The following is a 19218-nucleotide window of genomic DNA, read 5'->3' on the forward strand; positions in this document are numbered from 1 at the left end:
CTTGCAGGAGCATGCAACAATTCATTTCACTGGATATCTGTTCGGAAAGCCATTATCGCTTCAGAAATTCGGATTTTGTCATTCGGCAAAATGTCGGCCCAAACTTTCGCAACACCAGAAAACTAGTTATTCTTGTTTTCGGAGAGGTACATATATATGCTGTTGAAAAAGCAAAAAAAGGTCAGCAAGCATTATCTTAAAGCCAGCAAAAGCTCGTAAATTCGGGGAATAGACCATTTCCTAAAACTTTCTGTCACTCAAATCTCAGCTAAAGCATCGGTACAGGTCAATCTATATTACCTTACACAAATGGCCTTTAATAGGCAAAAAGACAAAAAAAAAACAAAAAAAAACGGGTACACAGGAAACAACTCCTTAAGAATTTTGCCTAAACGTTTGCGTTTGGTGTCACTGATTTTATCGGCGATTAGTTTGTCGACCATGGACAACATTGGGATAGATTTAGATATCAGTGGAGAAACTATTATGCTGGTCTGATTTGGGCTAAGGCAGTGCAATAAATCTATTTACAAATATTTACAAATCTCCAAAGAAATATAAATTTATTTGGGGAACTAACCTGCAAAAAATGCGCAACGCTTGGTTGTACTCATTTATTTTTTCCCCGATCACATTCAGTTCCTTTCAGCGCTAACGGAAATATTAAAACAAAAGGAAGTCTGGCACGGTAAATGCTTAACCAGGAAAAACCGGTATAAAACGGAAACAATCGACAAACAACTTGCGTCGTTTTTTACAAGCGTTACTGATACAATAAGCTTAGTTCTCGGGATGAACCCTGTTGACCTAAAGACAAACCAAAGGTTCATTTTGCTGTCGTGATATCATGAGATTTTGAGACATATTTTTTCAAGGGACGGTTGAGCCAACATTTGCCACGATTGAAAGGCTTTTCAAGTTGTCAAATGCCCTTTTATAGCGGAACGTGTTTTTTTCGCTAGTTTACGACGATGTATTTTATTAAAATATGAAGCATGCACGCTTGTATTATAAGCGGGTTTGACCTATTCCGCACGCAAAAGACACTGTTTGAAAGATGACAGAGGCTGCTTAGTTCTCCCAAGGGAGCGTTCCGGGATCGACAGTCGTGCGGAAATAAATTCCCGTATCAGTTAATACAACAGGCGAAAGTGCTGCAAACTTAAAAGCGGAATCCTCGGGTGATTGTTCCAGAACTTCTAAAGATTGCGCTTGAAACAAGCCGTATTTACGAATAACACGATAACAATTGGTTCCAGGAAAGTGTGTTTTATCCTAAGAATTTCGATTAAGGTAAGTGTAATCCATTTACTGATCTTCCTATTCAGCCTACAGTTTGCAAATACAACTCAACACAGCTTTCAAAGTGTAGACAAAGCCTCATAGTCTGAAAACTGGGTCCTTCAAGATCTTGCAGGAACATGCAACAGTTCATTTCACTAGATATCTGTTTAAAAAGCCGTAATCGCGTCATAAATTTGGATCTTGTTTTCTTCGGCAAATTGTCAGCCCAAACTTTCGCAACACTGGAAAACGAGTTCCTCTTGTTTTCGGAGGGGTAAATATATGTTGTTAAAAAGGCGAAAAAAGGTCAGCCAACGTTGTCTTAAACCCAACAACAGCTCGTAAATTTGAGGGAATAGAATTCCGTTTCCTAAAACTTTCTTTGACTTAAATTTTCAACCAAAGCATCCGAACAGTTCCGCATTAGCGTACACAAATGTGCGTTTAAAAGGCCAAAAAACATCTGGGTGCAAAAGAGACAACACTTCAACAATTTTGCTGAAGCGTCCGCGTTTGGTGTCACTGATTTTATCAGCGATTTTGTCGACCATAGACAACACTGGGATAGATTTAGATATCAGTGGAGAACTATTGTGCTGGTCTAACGTGGTCTAAGGCAGTGCGCAGTGCAAATATTTGCTTAGATTTATTTTATACAAATATTTACAAATCTCCAAAGAAAAAGAATTTTAATTGGGGAAATAACTTGCAAAAAATGGGCAACGCTGGTTTGTACTCATTAATTTTTTTTTCCCAGATCACATTCAGTTTGTTTCAGCGCTAACGGAAATATTAAAACAAAAGGAAGTCTGGCACGGTAACTGTGCCTAGCCAGGAAATACCGGTATAAAAGGGGAACAATCGACAAACAACTTGTGTCGTTTTTACAAGCATTACTAATACAATAAGCTTTGTTTTCGGGATGAACCCTGTTGACCTAAACAAAAACCAAAGGTTCATTTTGCTGTCGTGATATCATGAGATTTTGAGACATATTTTTTTAAAAGACGGTTGAGTCAACATTTGCCACGATTGAAAGGCGTTTCAAGTTGTCAAATGCCCTTTTATAGCGGAACGTGTTGTTTTCGCTAGTTAACGACGATGTATTTCATTAAAATATGAAGGATGCATGCTTGTATTATAAGCGGGTTTGACCTATTCCGCACGCAAAAGACACTGTTTGAAAGATGACAGAAAGGCTGCTTAGTTTTCCCAAGGGAGCGTTCCGGGATCGACAGTCGTGCGGAAATAAATTCCCCTATCAGTTAATACAACAGGCGGAAGTGCTGCAAACTTAAAAGCGGAATCCTCGGGTGATTGTTCCAGAACTAAAGATTACGCTTGAAACAAGTCGTATTTACGAATAACACGATAACAATTGGTTCGAGAAAGTGTGTTTTATCCTAAGAATTTCGATTAAGGTAAGTGTAATCCATTTACTGATCTTCCTATTCAGCCTACAGTTTGCAAATACAACTCAACACAGCTTTCAAAGTGTTCACAAAGCCTGTCTGAAAACTGGATCCTTCAGGGTCTTGCAGGAGCATGCAACAGTTCATTTCAGTGGATATCTGTTCGGAAAGCCATTATCGCTTCAGAAATTCGGATTTTGTTATTCGGCAAAATGTCGGCCCAAACTTTCGCAACACCAGAAAACTAGTTATTCTTGTTTACGGAGGGGTAAAAGTATATGTTGTTGAAAATGCAAAAAAAGGTCAGCAAGCATTATCTTAAAGCCAGCAAAAGCTTGTAAATTCGGGGAATAGACCATTCCCTAAAACTTTCTGTCACTCAAATCTCAGCTAAAGCATTGGAACAGTTCAATCTATATTACCTTACACAAATGGCCTTTAATAAGCAAAAAAAAAAAAACGGGTACACAGGAAACAACTCCTCAAGAATTTTGCCCAAACGTTTGCGTTTTGTGTCACTGATTTTATCGGCGATTAGTTTGTCGACCATGGACAACACTGGGATAGATTTAGATATCAGTGGAGAAACTATTGTGCTGGTCTAATGTGGGCTAAGGCAGTGCAAATATTTACTTAAATCTATTTACAAATATTTACAAATCTCCAAAGAAAAATAATTTTAATTGGGGAAATAACCTGCAAAAAATGCGCAACGCTGGTTTGTGCTCGCTGATTTTTGCCCAGATAACATGCAGTTTGTCTCAGCGCTAACGGAAATATTAAAACAAAAGGAACTCTGGCACGGTTAATGCTTAACCAGGAAATACCGGTATTAAAGGGAAACAATCTACAAACAACTTGCGTCGTTTTTTACAAGCGTTACTGATACAATAAGCTTAGTTCTCGGGATGAACCCTGTTGACCTAAAGAGAAACCAATGGTTCATTTTGCTGTCGTGATATCATGAGATTCTGAGACATATTTTTTCAAGGGACGGTTGAGTCAACGTTTGCCACGATTGAAAGGCGTTTCAAGTTGTCAAATGCCCTTTTAAAGCGGAACGTGTTGTTTTTGCTAGTTTACGACGATGTATTTCAATAAAATATAAAGCGTACATACTTGAATTATAAGCGGGTTTGACCTATTCCGCACGCAAAAGACGCTCTCTGAAAGATGACAGAAAGGCTGCTTAGTTTTCCCAAGGGAACGTTCCGGGATCGACAGTCGTGCGGAAATAAATTCCCGTATCAGTTAATACAACAGGCGAAAGTGCTGCAAACTTAAAAGCGGAATCCTCGGGTGATTGTTCCAGAACTTCTAAAGATTCCGCTTGAAAAAAGCCGTATTTACGAATAACACGATAACAATTGGTTCCAGGAAAGTGTGCTTTATCCTAAGAATTTCGATTAAGGTTAGTGTAATCCATTTACTGATCTTTCTATTCAGCCTACAGTTTGCGAATACCGCTGACTCAACACAGCTTTCAAAGTGTTCACAAAGCCTGTCTCAAAACTGGGTCCTTCAGGGTCTTGCAGGAGCATGCAACAGTTCATTTCACTGGATATCTGTTCGGAAAGCCATTATCGCTTCAGAAATTCGGATTTTGTTATTCGGCAAAATGTCGGCCCAAGCTTTCGCAACACCAGAAAACTAGTTATTCTTGTTTTCGGAGGGGTAACTATATATGTTGTTGAAAATGCAAAAAAAGGTCAGCAAGCATTATCTTAAAGCCAGCAAAAGCTTGTAAATTAGGGGAATAGAATTTCCTAAAACTTTCTGTCACTCAAATCTCAGCTAAAGCATTGGAACAGTTCAATCTATATTACCTTACACAAATGGCCTTTAATAAGCAAAAAAAAAAAAAAAAAAGGTACACAGGAAACAACTCCTCAAGAATTCTGCCTAAGCGTTCGCGTTTGGTGTCACTGATTTTATCGGCGATTAGTTTGTCGACCATGGACAACACTGGGATAGATTTAGATATCAGTGGAGAAACTATTGTGCTGGTCTAATGTGGGCTAAGGCAATGCAAATATTTACTTAAATCTATTTACAAATATTTACAAATCTCCAAAGAAAAATAATTTTAATTGGGGAAATAACCTGCAAAAAATGTGCAACGCTGGTTTGTGCTCGCTAATTTTTGCCCAGATCACATTCAGTTTGTTTCAGCGCTAACGGAAATATTAAAACAAAAGGAAGTCTGGCACGGTAAATGCTTAACCAGGAAAAACCGGTATAAAACGGAAACAATCGACAAACAACTTGCGTCGTTTTTTACAAGCGTTACTGATACAATAAGCTTAGTTCTCGGGATGAACCCTGTTGACCTTAAGACAAACCAAAGGTTCATTTTGCTGTCGTGATATCATGAGATTCTGAGACATATTTTTTCAAGGGACGGTTAAGTCAACGTTTGCCACGATTGAAAGGCGTTTCAAGTTGTCAAATGCCCTTTTATAGCGGAACCTGTTGTTTTTGCTAGTTTACGACGATGTATTTCAATAAAATATAAAGCGTGCATACTTGAATTATGAGCGGGTTTGACCTATTCCGCACGTAAAAGACGCTCTCTGAAAGATGACAGAAAGGCTGCTTAGTTTTCCCAAGGGAACGTTCCGGGATCGACAGTCGTGCGGAAATAAATTCCCGTATCAGTTAATACAACAGGCGAAAGGGCTGCAAACTTAAAAGCGCAATCCTTGGGTGATTGTTCCAGAACTCCTAAAGATTCGCTTGAAAAAAGCCGTATTTACGAATAACACGATAACAATTGGTTCCAGGAAATTGTGCTTTATCCTAAGAATTTCGATTAAGGTTAGTGTAATCCATTTACTGATCTTTCTATTCAGCCTACACTTTGCGAATACCGCTGACTCAACAAAGCTTTCAAAGTGTTCACAAAGCCTCATAGTCTGAAAACTGGGTCCTTCAGGGTCTTGCAGGAGCATGCAACAATTCATTTCACTGGATATCTGTTCGGAAAGCCATTATCGCTTCAGAAATTCGGATTTTGTTATTCGGCAAAATGTCGGCCCAAACTTTCGCAACACCAGAAAACTAGTTATTCTTGTTTTCGGAGGGGTACATATATATGTTGTTGAAAATGCAAAAAAAGGTCAGCAAGCATTATTTTAAAGCCAGCAAAAGCTTGTAAATTAGGGGAATAGAATTTCCTAAAACTTTCTGTCACTCAAATCTCAGCTAAAGCATTGGAACAGTTCAATCTATATTACCTTACACAAATGGCCTTTAAAAAGCAAAAAAAAAAAAAAAAGGTACACAGGAAACAACTCCTCAAGAATTCTGCCTAAGCGTTCGCGTTTGGTGTCACTGATTTTATCGGCGATTAGTTTGTCGACCATGGACAACACTGGGATAGATTTAGATATCAGTGGAGAAGCTATTGTGCTGGTCTAATGTGGGCTAAGGCAATGCAAATATTTACTTAAATCTATTTACAAATATTTACAAATCTCCAAAGAAAAATAATTTTAATTGGGGAAATAACCTGCAAAAAATGCGCAACGCTGGTTTGTGCTCGCTAATTTTTGCCCACATCACATTCAGTTTGTTTCAGTGCTAACGGAAATATTAAAACAAAAGGAAGTCTGGCACGGTAAATGCTTAACCAGGAAATACCGGTATAAAAGGGAAACAATCGACAAACAACTTGCGTCGTTTTTTACATGCGTTACTGATACAATAAGCTTAGTTCTCGGGATGAACCCTGTTGACCTAAAGAGAAACCAATGGTTCATTTTGCTGTCGTGATATTATGAGATTCTGAGACATATTGTTTCAAGGGACGGTTGAGCTAACGTTTGCCACGATTGAAAGGCGTTTCAAGTTGTCAAATGCCCTTTTTTAGCGGAACGTGTTGTTTTCGCTAGTTTACGACGATGTATTTCATTAAAATATGAAGCATGCACGCTTGTATTATAAGCGGTTTTGACCTATTCCGCACGCAAAAGACACTGTTGGAAAGATGACAGAAAGGCTGCTTAGTTTTCCCAAGGGAGCGTTCCGGGATCGACAGTCGTGCGGAAATAAATTCTCGTATCAGTTGATACAACAGGCGGAAGTGCTGCAAACTCGAAAGAGGAATTGTTCCAGAGCTTCTAAAGATTACGCTTGAAAAAAGCCGTATTTACGAATAACACGATAACAATTGGTTCCAGGAAAGTGTGTTTTATCCTAAGAATTTCGATTAAGGTTAGTGTAATCCATTTACTGATCTTCCTATTTAGCCTACAGTTTGCAAATACAACTCAACACAACTTTCAAAGTATTGACAAAGCCTCATAGTCTGAAATCGGGGTCCTTCAGGGTCTTGCAGGAGCATGCAACAATTCATTTCACTGGATATCTGTTCGGAAAGCCGTTATCGCTTCAGAAATTCGGATTTTGTTATTCGGCAGAATTTCGGCCCAAACTTTCGCAACACCAGAAAACTAGTTATTCTTGTTTTCGGAGGGGTACATATATATGTTGTTGAAAATGCAAAAAAAGGTCAGCAAGCATTATTTTAAAGCCAGCAAAAGCTTGTAAATTCGAGGAATAGAATTTCCTACAACTTTCTGTCACTCAACTCTCAGCTAAAGCATTGGAATAGTTCAATCTATATTACCTTACACAAATGGCCTTTAATAAGCAAAAAAAAAAAAAAGGGTACACAGGAAACATATCCTCAAGAATTTTGCCTAAGCATTCGCGTTTGGTGTCACTGATTTTATCGGCGATTAGTTTGTCGACCATGGACAACACTGGGATATATTTAGATATCAGTGGAGAAGCTATTGTGCTGGTCTAATGTGGGCTAAGGCAGTGCAAATATTTACTTAAATCTATTTACAAATATTTACAAATCTCCAAAGAAAAATAATTTTAATTGGGGAAAAACCTGCAAAAAATGCGCAACGCTGGTTTGTACTCACTAATTTTTGCCCAGATCACATTCAGTTTGTTTCAGCGCTAACGGAAATATTAAAACAAAAGGAAGTCTGGCACGGTAAATGCTTAACCAGGAAATACCGGTATAAAAGGGAAACAATCGACAAACCGAACTTGCGTCGTTTTTTACAAGCGTTACTGATACAATAAGCTTAGTTCTCGGGATGAACCCTGTTGACCTAAAGAGAAACCAATGGTTCATTTTGCTGTCGTGATATCATGAGATTCTGAGACATATTGTTTCAAGGGACGGTTGAGCCAACGTTTGCCACGATTGAAAGGCGTTTCAAGTTGTCAAATGCCCTTTTTTAGCGGAACGTGTTGTTTTCGCTAGTTTACGACGATGTATTTCATTAAAATATGAAGCATGCACGCTTGTATTATAAGCGAGTTTGACCTATTCCGCACGCAAAAGACACTGTTGGAAAGATGACAGAAAGGCTGCTTAGTTTTCCCAAGGGAGCGTTCCGGGATCGACAGTCGTGCGGAAATAAATTCTCGTATCAGTTGATACAACAGGCGGAAGTGCTGCAAACTCGAAAGAGGAATCCTCGAGTGATTGTTCCAGAGCTTCTAAAGATTACGCTTGAAAAAAGCCGTATTTACGAATAACACGATAACAATTGGTTCCAGGAAAGTGTGTTTTATCCTAAGAATTTCGATTAAGGTAAGTGTAATCCATTTACTGATCTTCCTATTTAGCCTACAGTTTGCAAATACAACTCAACACAACTTTCAAAGTATTGACAAAGCCTCATAGTCTGAAATCGGGGTCCTTCAGGGTCTTGCAGGAGCATGCAACAATTCATTTCACTGGATATCTGTTCGGAAAGCCGTTATCGCTTCAGAAATTCGGATTTTGTTATTCGGCAGAATTTCGGCCCAAACTTTCGCAACACCAGAAAACTAGTTATTCTTGTTTTCGGAGGGGTACATATATATGTTGTTGAAAATGCAAAAAAAGGTCAGCAAGCATTATTTTAAAGCAAGCAAAAGCTTGTAAATTCGAGGAATAGAATTTCCTACAACTTTCTGTCACTCAAATCTCAGCTAAAGCATTGGAATAGTTCAATCTATATTACCTTACACAAACGGCCTTTAATAAGCAAAAAAAAAAAAGGGTACACAGGAAACAACTCCTCAAGAATTTTGCCTAAGCATTCGCGTTTGGTGTCACTGATTTTATCGGCGATTAGTTTGTCGACCATGGACAACACTGGGATAGATTTAGATATCAGTGGAGAAGCTATTGTGCTGGTCTAATGTGGGCTAAGGCAGTGCAAATATTTACTTAAATCTATTTACAAATATTTACAAATCTCCAAAGAAAAATAATTTTAATTGGGGAAAAACCTGCAAAAAATGCGCAACGCTGGTTTGTGCTCGCTAATTTTTGCCCAGATCACATTCAGTTCGTTTCAGCGCTAACGGAAATATTAAAACAAAAGGAAGTCTGGCACGGTAAATGCTTAACCAGGAAATACCGGTATAAAAGGGAAACAATCGACAAACAACTTGCGTCGTTTTTTTACAAGCGTTACTGATATAATAAGCTTAGTTCTCAGGATGAACCCTGTTGACCTAAAAAGAAACCAATGATTCATTTTGCTGTCGTGATATCATGAGATTCTGAGGCATATTTTTTCAAGGGACGGTTGTGTCAACATTTGCGACGATTGAAAGGCGTTTCAAGTTGTCAAATGCCCTTTTATAGCGGAACGTGTTGTTTTCGCTAGTTTACGACGATGTATTTCAATAAAATATAAAGCGTGTATACTTGAATTATAAGCGGGTTTGACCTATTCCGCACGTAAAAGACGCTTTCTGAAAGATGACAGAAAGGCTGCTTAGTTTTCCAAAGGGAACGTTCCGGGATCGACAGTCGTGCGGAAATAAATTTCCGTATCAGTTAATACAACAGGCGGAAGTCCTGCAAACTCGAAAGAGGAATCCTCGAGTTATTGTTATAGAACTTCTAAAGATTACGCTTGAAACAAGTCGGATTTACGAATATCACGATAACAATTGGTTCGAGAAAGTGTGTTTTATCTGAAGAATTTCGATTAAGGTAAGTGTAATCCATTTACTGATCTTCCCATTCAGCCTACAGTTTGCAAATACAACTCAACACAGCTTTCAAAGTGTAGACAAAGCCTCATAGTCTGAAATCGGGGTCCTTCAGGGTCTTGCAGGAGCATGCAACAATTCATTTCACTGGATATCTGTTCGGAAAGCCATTATCGCTTCAGAAATTCGATTTTGTTATTCGGCAAAATGTCGGCCCAAACTTTCGCAACACCAGAAAACTAGTTATTCTTGTTTCGGGAGGGGTACATATATATGTTGTTGAAAATGCAAAAAAAGGTCAGCAAGGAATATTTTACAGCCAACAAAAGCTTGTAAATTCGGGGAATAGAATTTCCTAAAACCTTCTGTCACTCAAATTTCAGCTAAAGCATTGGAACAGTTCAATCTTTATTACCTTACACAAATGGCCTTTAAAAAGCAAAAAAAAAAAAAAAAAAAAAAAGGGTACACAGGAAACAACTCCTCAAGAATTCTGCCTAAGCGTTCGCGTTTGGTGTCACTGATTTTATCGGCGATTAGTTTGTCGACCATGGACAACACTGGGATGGATTTAGATATCAGTGGAGAAGCTATTGTGCTGGTCTAATGTGGGCTAAGGCAATGCAAATATTTACTTAAATCTATTTACAAATATTTACAAATCTCCAAAGAAAAATAATTTTAATTGGGGAAAAAACCTGCAAAAAATGTGCAACGCTGGGTTGTACTCATTAATTTTTGCCCAGATCACATTCAGTTCGTTTCAGCGCTAACGGAAATATTAAAACAAAAGGAAGTCTGGCACGGTAAATGCTTAACCAGGAAATACCGGTATAAAAGGGGAACAATCGACAAACAACTTGCGTCGTTTTTTACAAGCGTTACTGATATAATAAGCTTAGTTCTCAGGATGAACCCTGTTGACCTAAAGAGAAACCAATGATTCAATTTGCTGTCGTGATATCATGAGATTTTGAGACATATTTTTTCAAGGGACGGTTGAGTGAACATTTGCCACGATTGAAAGGCGTTTCAAGTTGTCAAATGCCCTTTTATAGCGGAAGGTGATAATTTCGCTAGTTTACGACGATGTATTTCAATAAAATATAAAGCGTGCATACATGAATTATAAGCGGGTTTGACCTATTCCGCACGTAAAAGACACTGTTTGAAAGATGACAGAAAGGCATCTTAGTTCTCCCAAGGGAACGTTCCGGGATCGACAGTCGTGCGGAAATAAATTTCCGTATCAGTTAATACAACAGGCGGAAGTGCTGCAAACTCGAAAGAGGAATCCTCGAGTGATTGTTCCAGAGTTTCTAAGACTACGCTTGAAAAAAGCCGTATTTACGAATATCACGAAGAAAATTGGTTCTAGGAAAGTGTGCTTTATTCTAAGAATTTCGATTAAGGTAAGTGTAATCCATTTACTGATCTTCTTATTTAGCCTACAGTTTGCAAATACAAGTCAACACAGCTTTCAAAGTGTTCACAAAGCCTGTTTGAAAACAGGGTCCTTCAAGATCTTGCAGGAACATGGAATAGTTTATTTCACTGGATATCTGTTCGGAAAGCCATTATCGCTTCAGAAATTCGGATTTTGTTATTCGGCAAAATTTCGGCCCAAACTTTTGCAACACCAGAAAACAAGTTATTCTTGTTTTCGGAGGGGTAAATATATATGTTGTTGAAAATGCAAAAAAAGGTCACCAAGCATTATCTTAAAGCCAGCAAAAGCTCGTAAATTCGGGAAATAGACCATTTCCTAAAACTTTCTGTCACTCAAATCTCAGCTAAAGCATCGGAACAGGTCAATCTATATTACCTTACACAAATGGCCTTTAATAGGCAAAAAAAAAAAAAAAAAAAAAAGGGAACACAGGAAACAACTCCTCAAGAATTTTGCCTAAACGTTTGCGTTTTGTGTCACTGATTTTATCGGCGATTAGTTTGTCGACCATAGACAACACTGGGATAGATTTAGATATCAGTGGAGAAACTATTATGCTGGTCTAATTTGGGCTAAGGCAGTGCAAATATTTACCTAAATCTATTTACAAATATTTACAAATCTCCAAAGAAATATAAATTTATTTGGGGAACTAACCTGCAAAAAATGCGCAACGCTGGGTTGTACTCATTAATTTTTTCCCAGATCACATTCAGTTCGTTTCAGCGCTAACGGAAATATTAAAACAAAAGGAAGTCTGGCACGGTAAATGCTTAACCAGGAAAAACCGGTATAAAACGGAAACAATCGACAAACAACTTGCGTCGTTTTTTAGAAGCGTTACTGATACAATAAGCTTAGTTCTCGGGATGAACCCTGTTGACCTTAAGACAAACCAAAGGTTCATTTTGCTGTCGTGATATCATGAGATTTTAAGACATATTTTTTCAAAGGACGGTTGAGCCAACATTTGCCACGATTGAAAGGCTTTTCAAGTTGTCAAATGCCCTTTTATAGCGGAACGTGTTTTTTTCGCTAGTTTACGACGATGTATTTCATTAAAATATGAAACATGCAGGCTTGTATTATAAGCGGGTTTGACCTATTCCGCACGCAAAAGACACTGTTTGAAAGATGACAGAGGCTGCTTAGTTTTCCCAAGGGAGCGTTCCGGGATCGACAGTCGTGCGGAAATAAATTTCCGTGTCAGTTAATACAACAGGCGGAAGTGCTGCAAAATCCTCGAGGGATTGTTCCAGAACTTCTAAAGATTACACTTGAAAAAAGCCGTATTTACGAATAACACGATAACAATTGGTTCCAGGAAAGTGTGTTTTATCCGAAGAATTTCGATTAAGGTAAGTGTAATCGATTTACTGATCTTCCTATTTAGCCTACAGTTTGCAAATACAACTCAACACAACTTTCAAAGTGTAGACAAAGCCTCATAATCTGAAATCAGGGTCCTTCAGGGTCTTGCAGGAGCATGCAACAATTCATTTCACTGGATATCTGTTCGGAAAGCCATTATCGCTTCAGAAATTCGGATTTTGTTATTCGGCAAAATGTCAGCCCAAACTTTCGCAACACCAGAAAACTAGTTATTCTTGTTTTCGGAGGGGTAAAAGTATATGTTGTTGAAAATGCAAAAAAAGGTCAGCAAGCATTATCTTAAAGCCAGCAAAAGCTTGTAAATTCGGGGAATAGACCATTCCCTAAAACTTTCTGTCACTCAAATCTCAGCTAAAGCATTGGAACAGTTCAATCTATATTACCTTACACAAATGGCCTTTAATAAGCAAAAAAAAAAAAAAAAGGGTACACAGGAAACAACTCCTCAAGAATTTTGCCTAAGCGTTCGCGTTTGGTGTCACTGATTTTATCGGCGATTAGTTTGTCGACCATGGACAACACTGGGATAGATTTAGATATCAGTGGAGAAACTATTGTGCTGGTCTAATGTGGGCTAAGGCAATGCAAATATTTACTTAAATCTATTTACAAATATTTACAAATCTCCAAAGAAAAATAATTTTAATTGGGGAAAAAACCTGCAAAAAATGCGCAACGCTGGTTTGTGCTCGCTAATTTTTTCCCAGATCACATTCAGTTTGTTTCAGCGCTAACGGAAATATTAAAACAAAAGGAAGTCTGGCACGGTAAATGCTTAACCAGGAAAAACCGGTATAAAACGGAAACAATCGACAAACAACTTGCGTCGTTTTTTACAAGCGTTACTGATATAATAAGCTTAGTTCTCAGGATGAACCCTGTTGACCTAAAGAGAAACCAATGATTCATTTTGCTGTCGTGATATCATGAGATTTTGAGACATTTTTTCAAAGGACGGTTGAGCCAACATTTGCCACGATTGAAAGCCTTTTCAAGTTGTCAAATGCCCTTTTTTAGCGGAACGTGTTTTTTTCGCTAGTTTACGACAATGTATTTCATTAAAATATGAAGCATGCACGCTTGTATTATAAGCGAGTTTGACCTATTTCGCACGCAAAAGACACTGTTTGAAAGATGACAGAAAGGCTGCTTAGTTTTCCCAAGGGAGCGTTCCGGGATCGACAGTCGTGCGGAAATAAATTTCCGTATCAGTTAATACAACAGGCGGAAGTGCTGCAAACTCGAAAGAGGAATCCTCGAGTGATTGTTCCAGAACTTCTAAAGACTACGCTTGAAAAAAGCCGTGTTTACGAATATCACGATAACAATCTGTTCCAGGAAAGTGTGTTTTATCCTAAGAATTTCGATTAAGGTAAGTGTAATCGATTTACTGATCTTCCTATTTAGCCTACAGTTTGCAAATACAACTCAACACAACTTTCAAAGTGTAGACAAAGCCTCATAGTCTGAAATCGGGGTCCTTCAGGGTCTTGCAGGAGCATGCAACAATTCATTTCACTGGATATCTGTTCGGAAAGCCATTATCGCTTCAGAAATTCGGATTTTGTTATTCGGCAAAATGTCGGTCCAAACTTTCGCAACACCAGAAAACTAGTTATTCTTGTTTTTGGAGGGGTATATATATATGTTGTTGAAAATGCAAAAAAAGGTCAGCAAGCATTATCCTAAAGCCAGCAAAAGCTCGTAAATTCGGGGAATAGAATTTCTTAAAACTTTCTGTCACTCAAATCTCAGCTAAAGCATTGGAACAGTTCAATCTATATTACCTTACACAAATGGCCTTTAATAAGCAAAAAAAAAAAAAAAGGTACACAGGAAACAACTCCAGAATTTTGCCTAAGCGTTCGCGTTTGGTGTCACTAATTTTATCGGCGATTGGTTTGTCGACCATGGACAACACTGGGATAGATTTAGATATCAGTGGAGAAACTATTGTGCTGGTCTAATGTGGGCTAAGGCAATGCAAATATTTACTTAAATCTATTTACAAATATTTACAAATCTCCAAAGAAAAATAATTTTAATTGGGGAAAAAACCTGCAAAAAATGGTCAACGCTGGTTTGTGCTCGCTAATTTTTGCCCAGATCACATTCAGTTCGTTTCAGCGCTAACGGAAATATTAAAACAAAAGGAAGTCTGGCACGGTAAATGCTTAACCAGGAAATACCGGTATGAAAGGGGAACAATCGACAAACAACTTGCGTCGTTTTTTACAAGCGTTACTGATATAATAAGCTTAGTTCTCAGGATGAACCCTGTTGACCTAAAGAGAAACCAATGATTCATTTTGCTGTCGTGATATCATGAGATTTTGAGACATATTTTCTCAAGGGACGGTTGAGTCAACATTTGCCACGATTGAAAGGCGTTTCAAGTTGTCAAATGCCCTTTTATAGCGGAACGTGTTGTTTTCGCTAGTTTACGACGATGTATTTCAATAAAATATAAAGCGTGCATACTTGAATTATAAGCGGGTTTGACCTATTCTGCACGTAAAAGACACTGTTTGAAAGATGAGAGAAAGGCTGCTTAGTTTTCCCAAGGGAACGTTCCGGGATCGACAGTCATGCGGAAATAAATTTCCGTATCAGTTAATACAACAGGCGGAAGTGCTGCAAACTCGAAAGAGGAATCCTCGAGTGATTATTCCAGAGCTTCTAAAGACTACGCTTGAAAAAAGCCGTGTTTTCGAATATCACGAAGAAAATTGGTTCCAGGAAAGTGTGCTTTATTCTAAGAATTTCGATTAAGGTAAGAGTGTAATCCATTTACTGATCTTCCTATTTAGCCTACAGTTTGCAAATACAACTCAACACAGCTTTCAAAGTGTTCACAAAGCCTGTTGGAAAACAGGGTCCTTCACGATCTTGCAGGAGCATGCAATAGTTCATTTCACTGGATATCTGTTCGGAAAGCCATTATCGCTTCAGAAATTCGGATTTTGTTATTCGGCAAACTGTGGACCCAAACTTTCGCAAAACTGGAAAACTAGTTCTTCCTGTTTTCGGAGGGGTAAAAATATATGTTGTTGAAAATGCGAATAAAGGTCAGCTAGCATTATCTTAAAGTCAACAACAGCTCGTAAATTCGGGGAATAGAATTTCCTAGAACTTTCTGTGACTCAAATCTCAGCTAAGGCATTCGAACAGTTCAATCTACATTAGCTTACGCAAATGGCCTTAAATTAGGCAAAAACAAAACAAAACAAGACAAAACAAAACAAAACAAAAACAAAAAGCAAACATAAAAAGATACACAGGAAACAACTCCTCAAGAATTTTGCCTAAGTTTTCCCGTTTGGTTTCACTGATTTTTTCGGCGATTTTATCGAACATTTTTTTTTTTTGCATAGACAACACTGGGGTAAGGAGAGTTTTGAAAAGCTATCTGTGGAGAAAATATTGTGATGGTCTAATGCGGTTAGATTTGAACTTTGACCTCGACTAAGTTACTGAGATATGTTTATCATGGGAAAGCCTGTGGCTTTCAGTCAAATGTGTTACGCAGATGAAAGAACAGGAACTATACGTAGATATGCAATTCTTTTTTTTTTTTAGTTAGACACGGGTTCCTGTTTTCATCGAGATCTATGTTAACCTAAACCAGAATAATAGTTTAATAGTAACAATTTAAAAATTTATAACGCGCAACCTATAGAGTAGCCTCCCACGCAGACCTTCTTAGGGGTTCGTCACGCGTTCCTGTCATTGATAACATAAAGAAAAGTATGTATGTAAAGTCCTAGACCCTTATTCAGCTCTAACCCTTATTATAAGTAAAATTGAAACAATAATGCACTTATCATTGGCTTTCCCGGGGTTTGACCCCCGGGACACCCCAGGGGATTTGTTTTTAATGATCAAACAAAAACCTTCTAAATCCCCGGGGAATAGGGCATAAAAGTCACGCCAAATCCCTCTCCCCAGGGGCTTAGGAGCCAGAATACCTTCATTTTTCGCCAGTATCCTAGAGACTCACAAGACAGTTGCCTGTCTTATCTTTAAATATCTGCTGCGGATGCAAGCTAAGCCACAAAATAATGGAGGTATATGTCAGCTCTAAGAGCACAATAGCTGTTTTTCAGATAAGAAGCAACTCATGGAGCTAAAAGACAGCGTAACAAGCTATAGCACTATAGCTCTCGAAAGCGAGCTTTGTAAAGACGAGGATCTGTTAGACACTCATGTCCGTGATTACAAACTTCCTGCAATCTTCCGGCAGCGAGATACAATAGCATAGGCATAAATTCACGAGTTAAGAAATCCACGGATCCTGTATCTTCACAAATGACATTTATTTAGTGCTACCTGAAATCTTGCAGTCAATCCAAGCCGATGAGCCTTAACAAATTCCACAGAGCTAGCATACACAATGGCATATCAAAAACTAATCCTTACGGCTCAGAATGATCAGTAAGAAACCCTCCATTAAGTATATTTGAGAATTCCCCCTCACGATCAAGACAAACACCATGAAGCAGAGCGGTCGCATCACATTTTGATCTGGGAAAGAATCTCTTATACAAACGGAAAATTGCTGAAAGACATGCTTGTAAAAGCAAAACTGAAAAGGCTTTTCTTGATGATCAACACAACGGACACACAGTGGGAGTCGCGCAGCTCTGTCAACCCCATTTTAACATGCCATGTACCGCTGACCAATGACGACCAAATCCCGGGGGTCTAAAGCATTCGTTTCCAAAACTAAATAAGGTCCCCACCCCGCGGGCCCAAAATATTGTCAAAAATGTACAATTCCCCGCATGTTCCCGGGGGTTTCCCGGAGGGTTTCCGGGGGTCAACCCCTGGGAAAGCCAATGATAAGTGCATAAGTCTTAATTATAAGCGACGATTTAAATTTGTAAAAATTAGTCTCGTTACGCATTTTGTTCGGCAATTTGTTCCACACAGCCGGAGCCGCCATTTTAAAGAAGCGGTCAGCAAGTGCCTTTTTTGACTTAGTCGTTGGTATTTCCAGAGGAAGTCCATTGTTGGATCGTAGAAAGAAGGTGGACTGCAATATTTCAAAGCATTCTGTTGTCTTTACACGTGGAACATTTCATGATTAGTCGAATGGTGGATACAGAGGGAAAAGTTTCCCCTTAGTTTAAAATCGCCTTTTTAAGCCGTGAACGAGCTATCGCAATGTGGGAGAAATGTCACTCGGTCGATCGTTGGGCTATAACCTTTATATTGATTTAATCGGAATTTAATCAAAATCATAAATTGTTCATTAGTCTAGGTTAAGTGTTTCACCATTCGCCACCATCACGGGTCAAAATACAAGGACGAAAAATCAACTCAACGAATAACTTATTCTTTAATCTTTCCATTTACCGAAACTTAGACTGTCTTAAAGACTGTTTTCGTCGCTCGTTGGTCACCCTTTCGGCCGGCTATGGGAATATAAAGCACGCGTGCCCAATTGGATTTGATTACACGAATTTGCTGACTATGTTATAAGGTAATTTGACCACCGTAAAGATTTTCGAGTGCTGGCGTTTCGAGCGTTAGGCTAGGTCTTCTTCACAGTTAATCCGAAGAATGGTGAAGAATCTGAATGAGGAACAGTGCGCTGCACTACAGATGTAGGACTACTGACTGGGCGTTTACCTGATGTGTTACTAAAGCCAATGCCATGTGAAAATTTTAGGAAAACCTAGTATGGGTAGATGAATGGTGACAAGTGAAACTTGGAAAGAAATTTATGCGCGTTTTGCCAAAATTCTAATAATTTCCAAAGGTTCGGGAAATTATTAGAATTTTGATAAAATGGAAGTGAATTTTTCCCTTATTTCAAGAGTATACCATTTCATTATGTTGTGATATTATGGGTGACACGCTCACAATCGTGAGTTTATGGCTTGTTTATTGTATCGAGAAACGCTGCAATAGCAATTTTGTAATTTGACGTGTGAAATTATAAATTAATGCTGAAATTTCACCTCAAAATTAAGGAGTAATTTGTCACCCAGATTTTACTATGTTGTATACATGACAGTAATTTTTTTTCCTTGGTACATCTCTAATGTACAATGTTTGCGGTTTCAATCGGTTTGAGAAAATGATTACCAAGGCTAATATATGTCTTTCATTAACAGATACATCCCTCCACCATTCATAACGTCAGAGGTGCTCAAACATTTTTTCTTTACGTCCCAACAATTAGGTTCGCCATTGCATGAAATCTTAATTCTTGCCAAGGACTTTGCATCCGAAGATGAATCTCTATACCACTTTGCTGCTCTTCTTGAAAGGTAAGGAACAACAAATGTAATTTAATTAAATCTTATCTATACCGCTGTGTACATTCCACTTTCACTTCTTCGACCCCCCCCCCCCCTCCCCCCTTTTTTTTCAGCCTATCAAGATCAGGCTCCCTTTTGTCCTCTGCAGCCCAGCGTACGATCAGTGGGGTGAGGGGGACTACGCTATCTCCATAGCTCCGAGAGTGTTAACGTTATGACAATCAATCTTAGAGGATAAATAGTGCGTCCGGTTTGCAACGGCAACTGGTGACGTCAAATGCTGTGATAATTGCGTTATGTGATTACGAAACGGCAGCTATCTTGGATCCGCCGTCTTGGATTTCTGGATTTCCCTAAACTTCAGATCGCCGACAAAATCGACGGAAAAGTA

At 38.6% G+C, this 19218-nt stretch overlaps 1 protein-coding gene across 25 annotated transcripts in view; it reads left to right on the plus strand.

The window, feature by feature from the left end:
- Positions 1 to 3970: 3970 nt before the first annotated feature.
- LOC146459744 (scavenger receptor cysteine-rich domain-containing protein DMBT1-like) overlaps positions 3971 to 19218 on the plus strand; it is a 62761-nt gene continuing 47513 nt past the window's right edge. For 2 of the 25 annotated variants that reach the window (XM_085089102.1, XM_085089100.1), the window contains exon 1: positions 14545 to 18836. In XM_085089102.1, the coding sequence (XP_084945228.1) occupies positions 18800 to 18836 (37 nt within the window). In that variant the 5' untranslated portion in view covers positions 14545 to 18799. Of the gene's footprint in view, positions 4108 to 5495; positions 5514 to 5806; positions 8317 to 9248; positions 9718 to 12392; positions 12525 to 13327; positions 13931 to 14544; positions 18837 to 19218 lie in introns of those variants that run through there. The other 23 variants (XM_085089094.1, XM_085089092.1, XM_085089091.1 and 20 more) reach the window with 19 other exon arrangements.

This window comes from Pavona decussata, unplaced genomic scaffold, assembly GCF_977016875.1.
Source record: "Pavona decussata unplaced genomic scaffold, jaPavDecu1.1 SCAFFOLD_217, whole genome shotgun sequence".
NCBI lineage: Eukaryota > Metazoa > Cnidaria > Anthozoa > Scleractinia > Agariciidae > Pavona > Pavona decussata.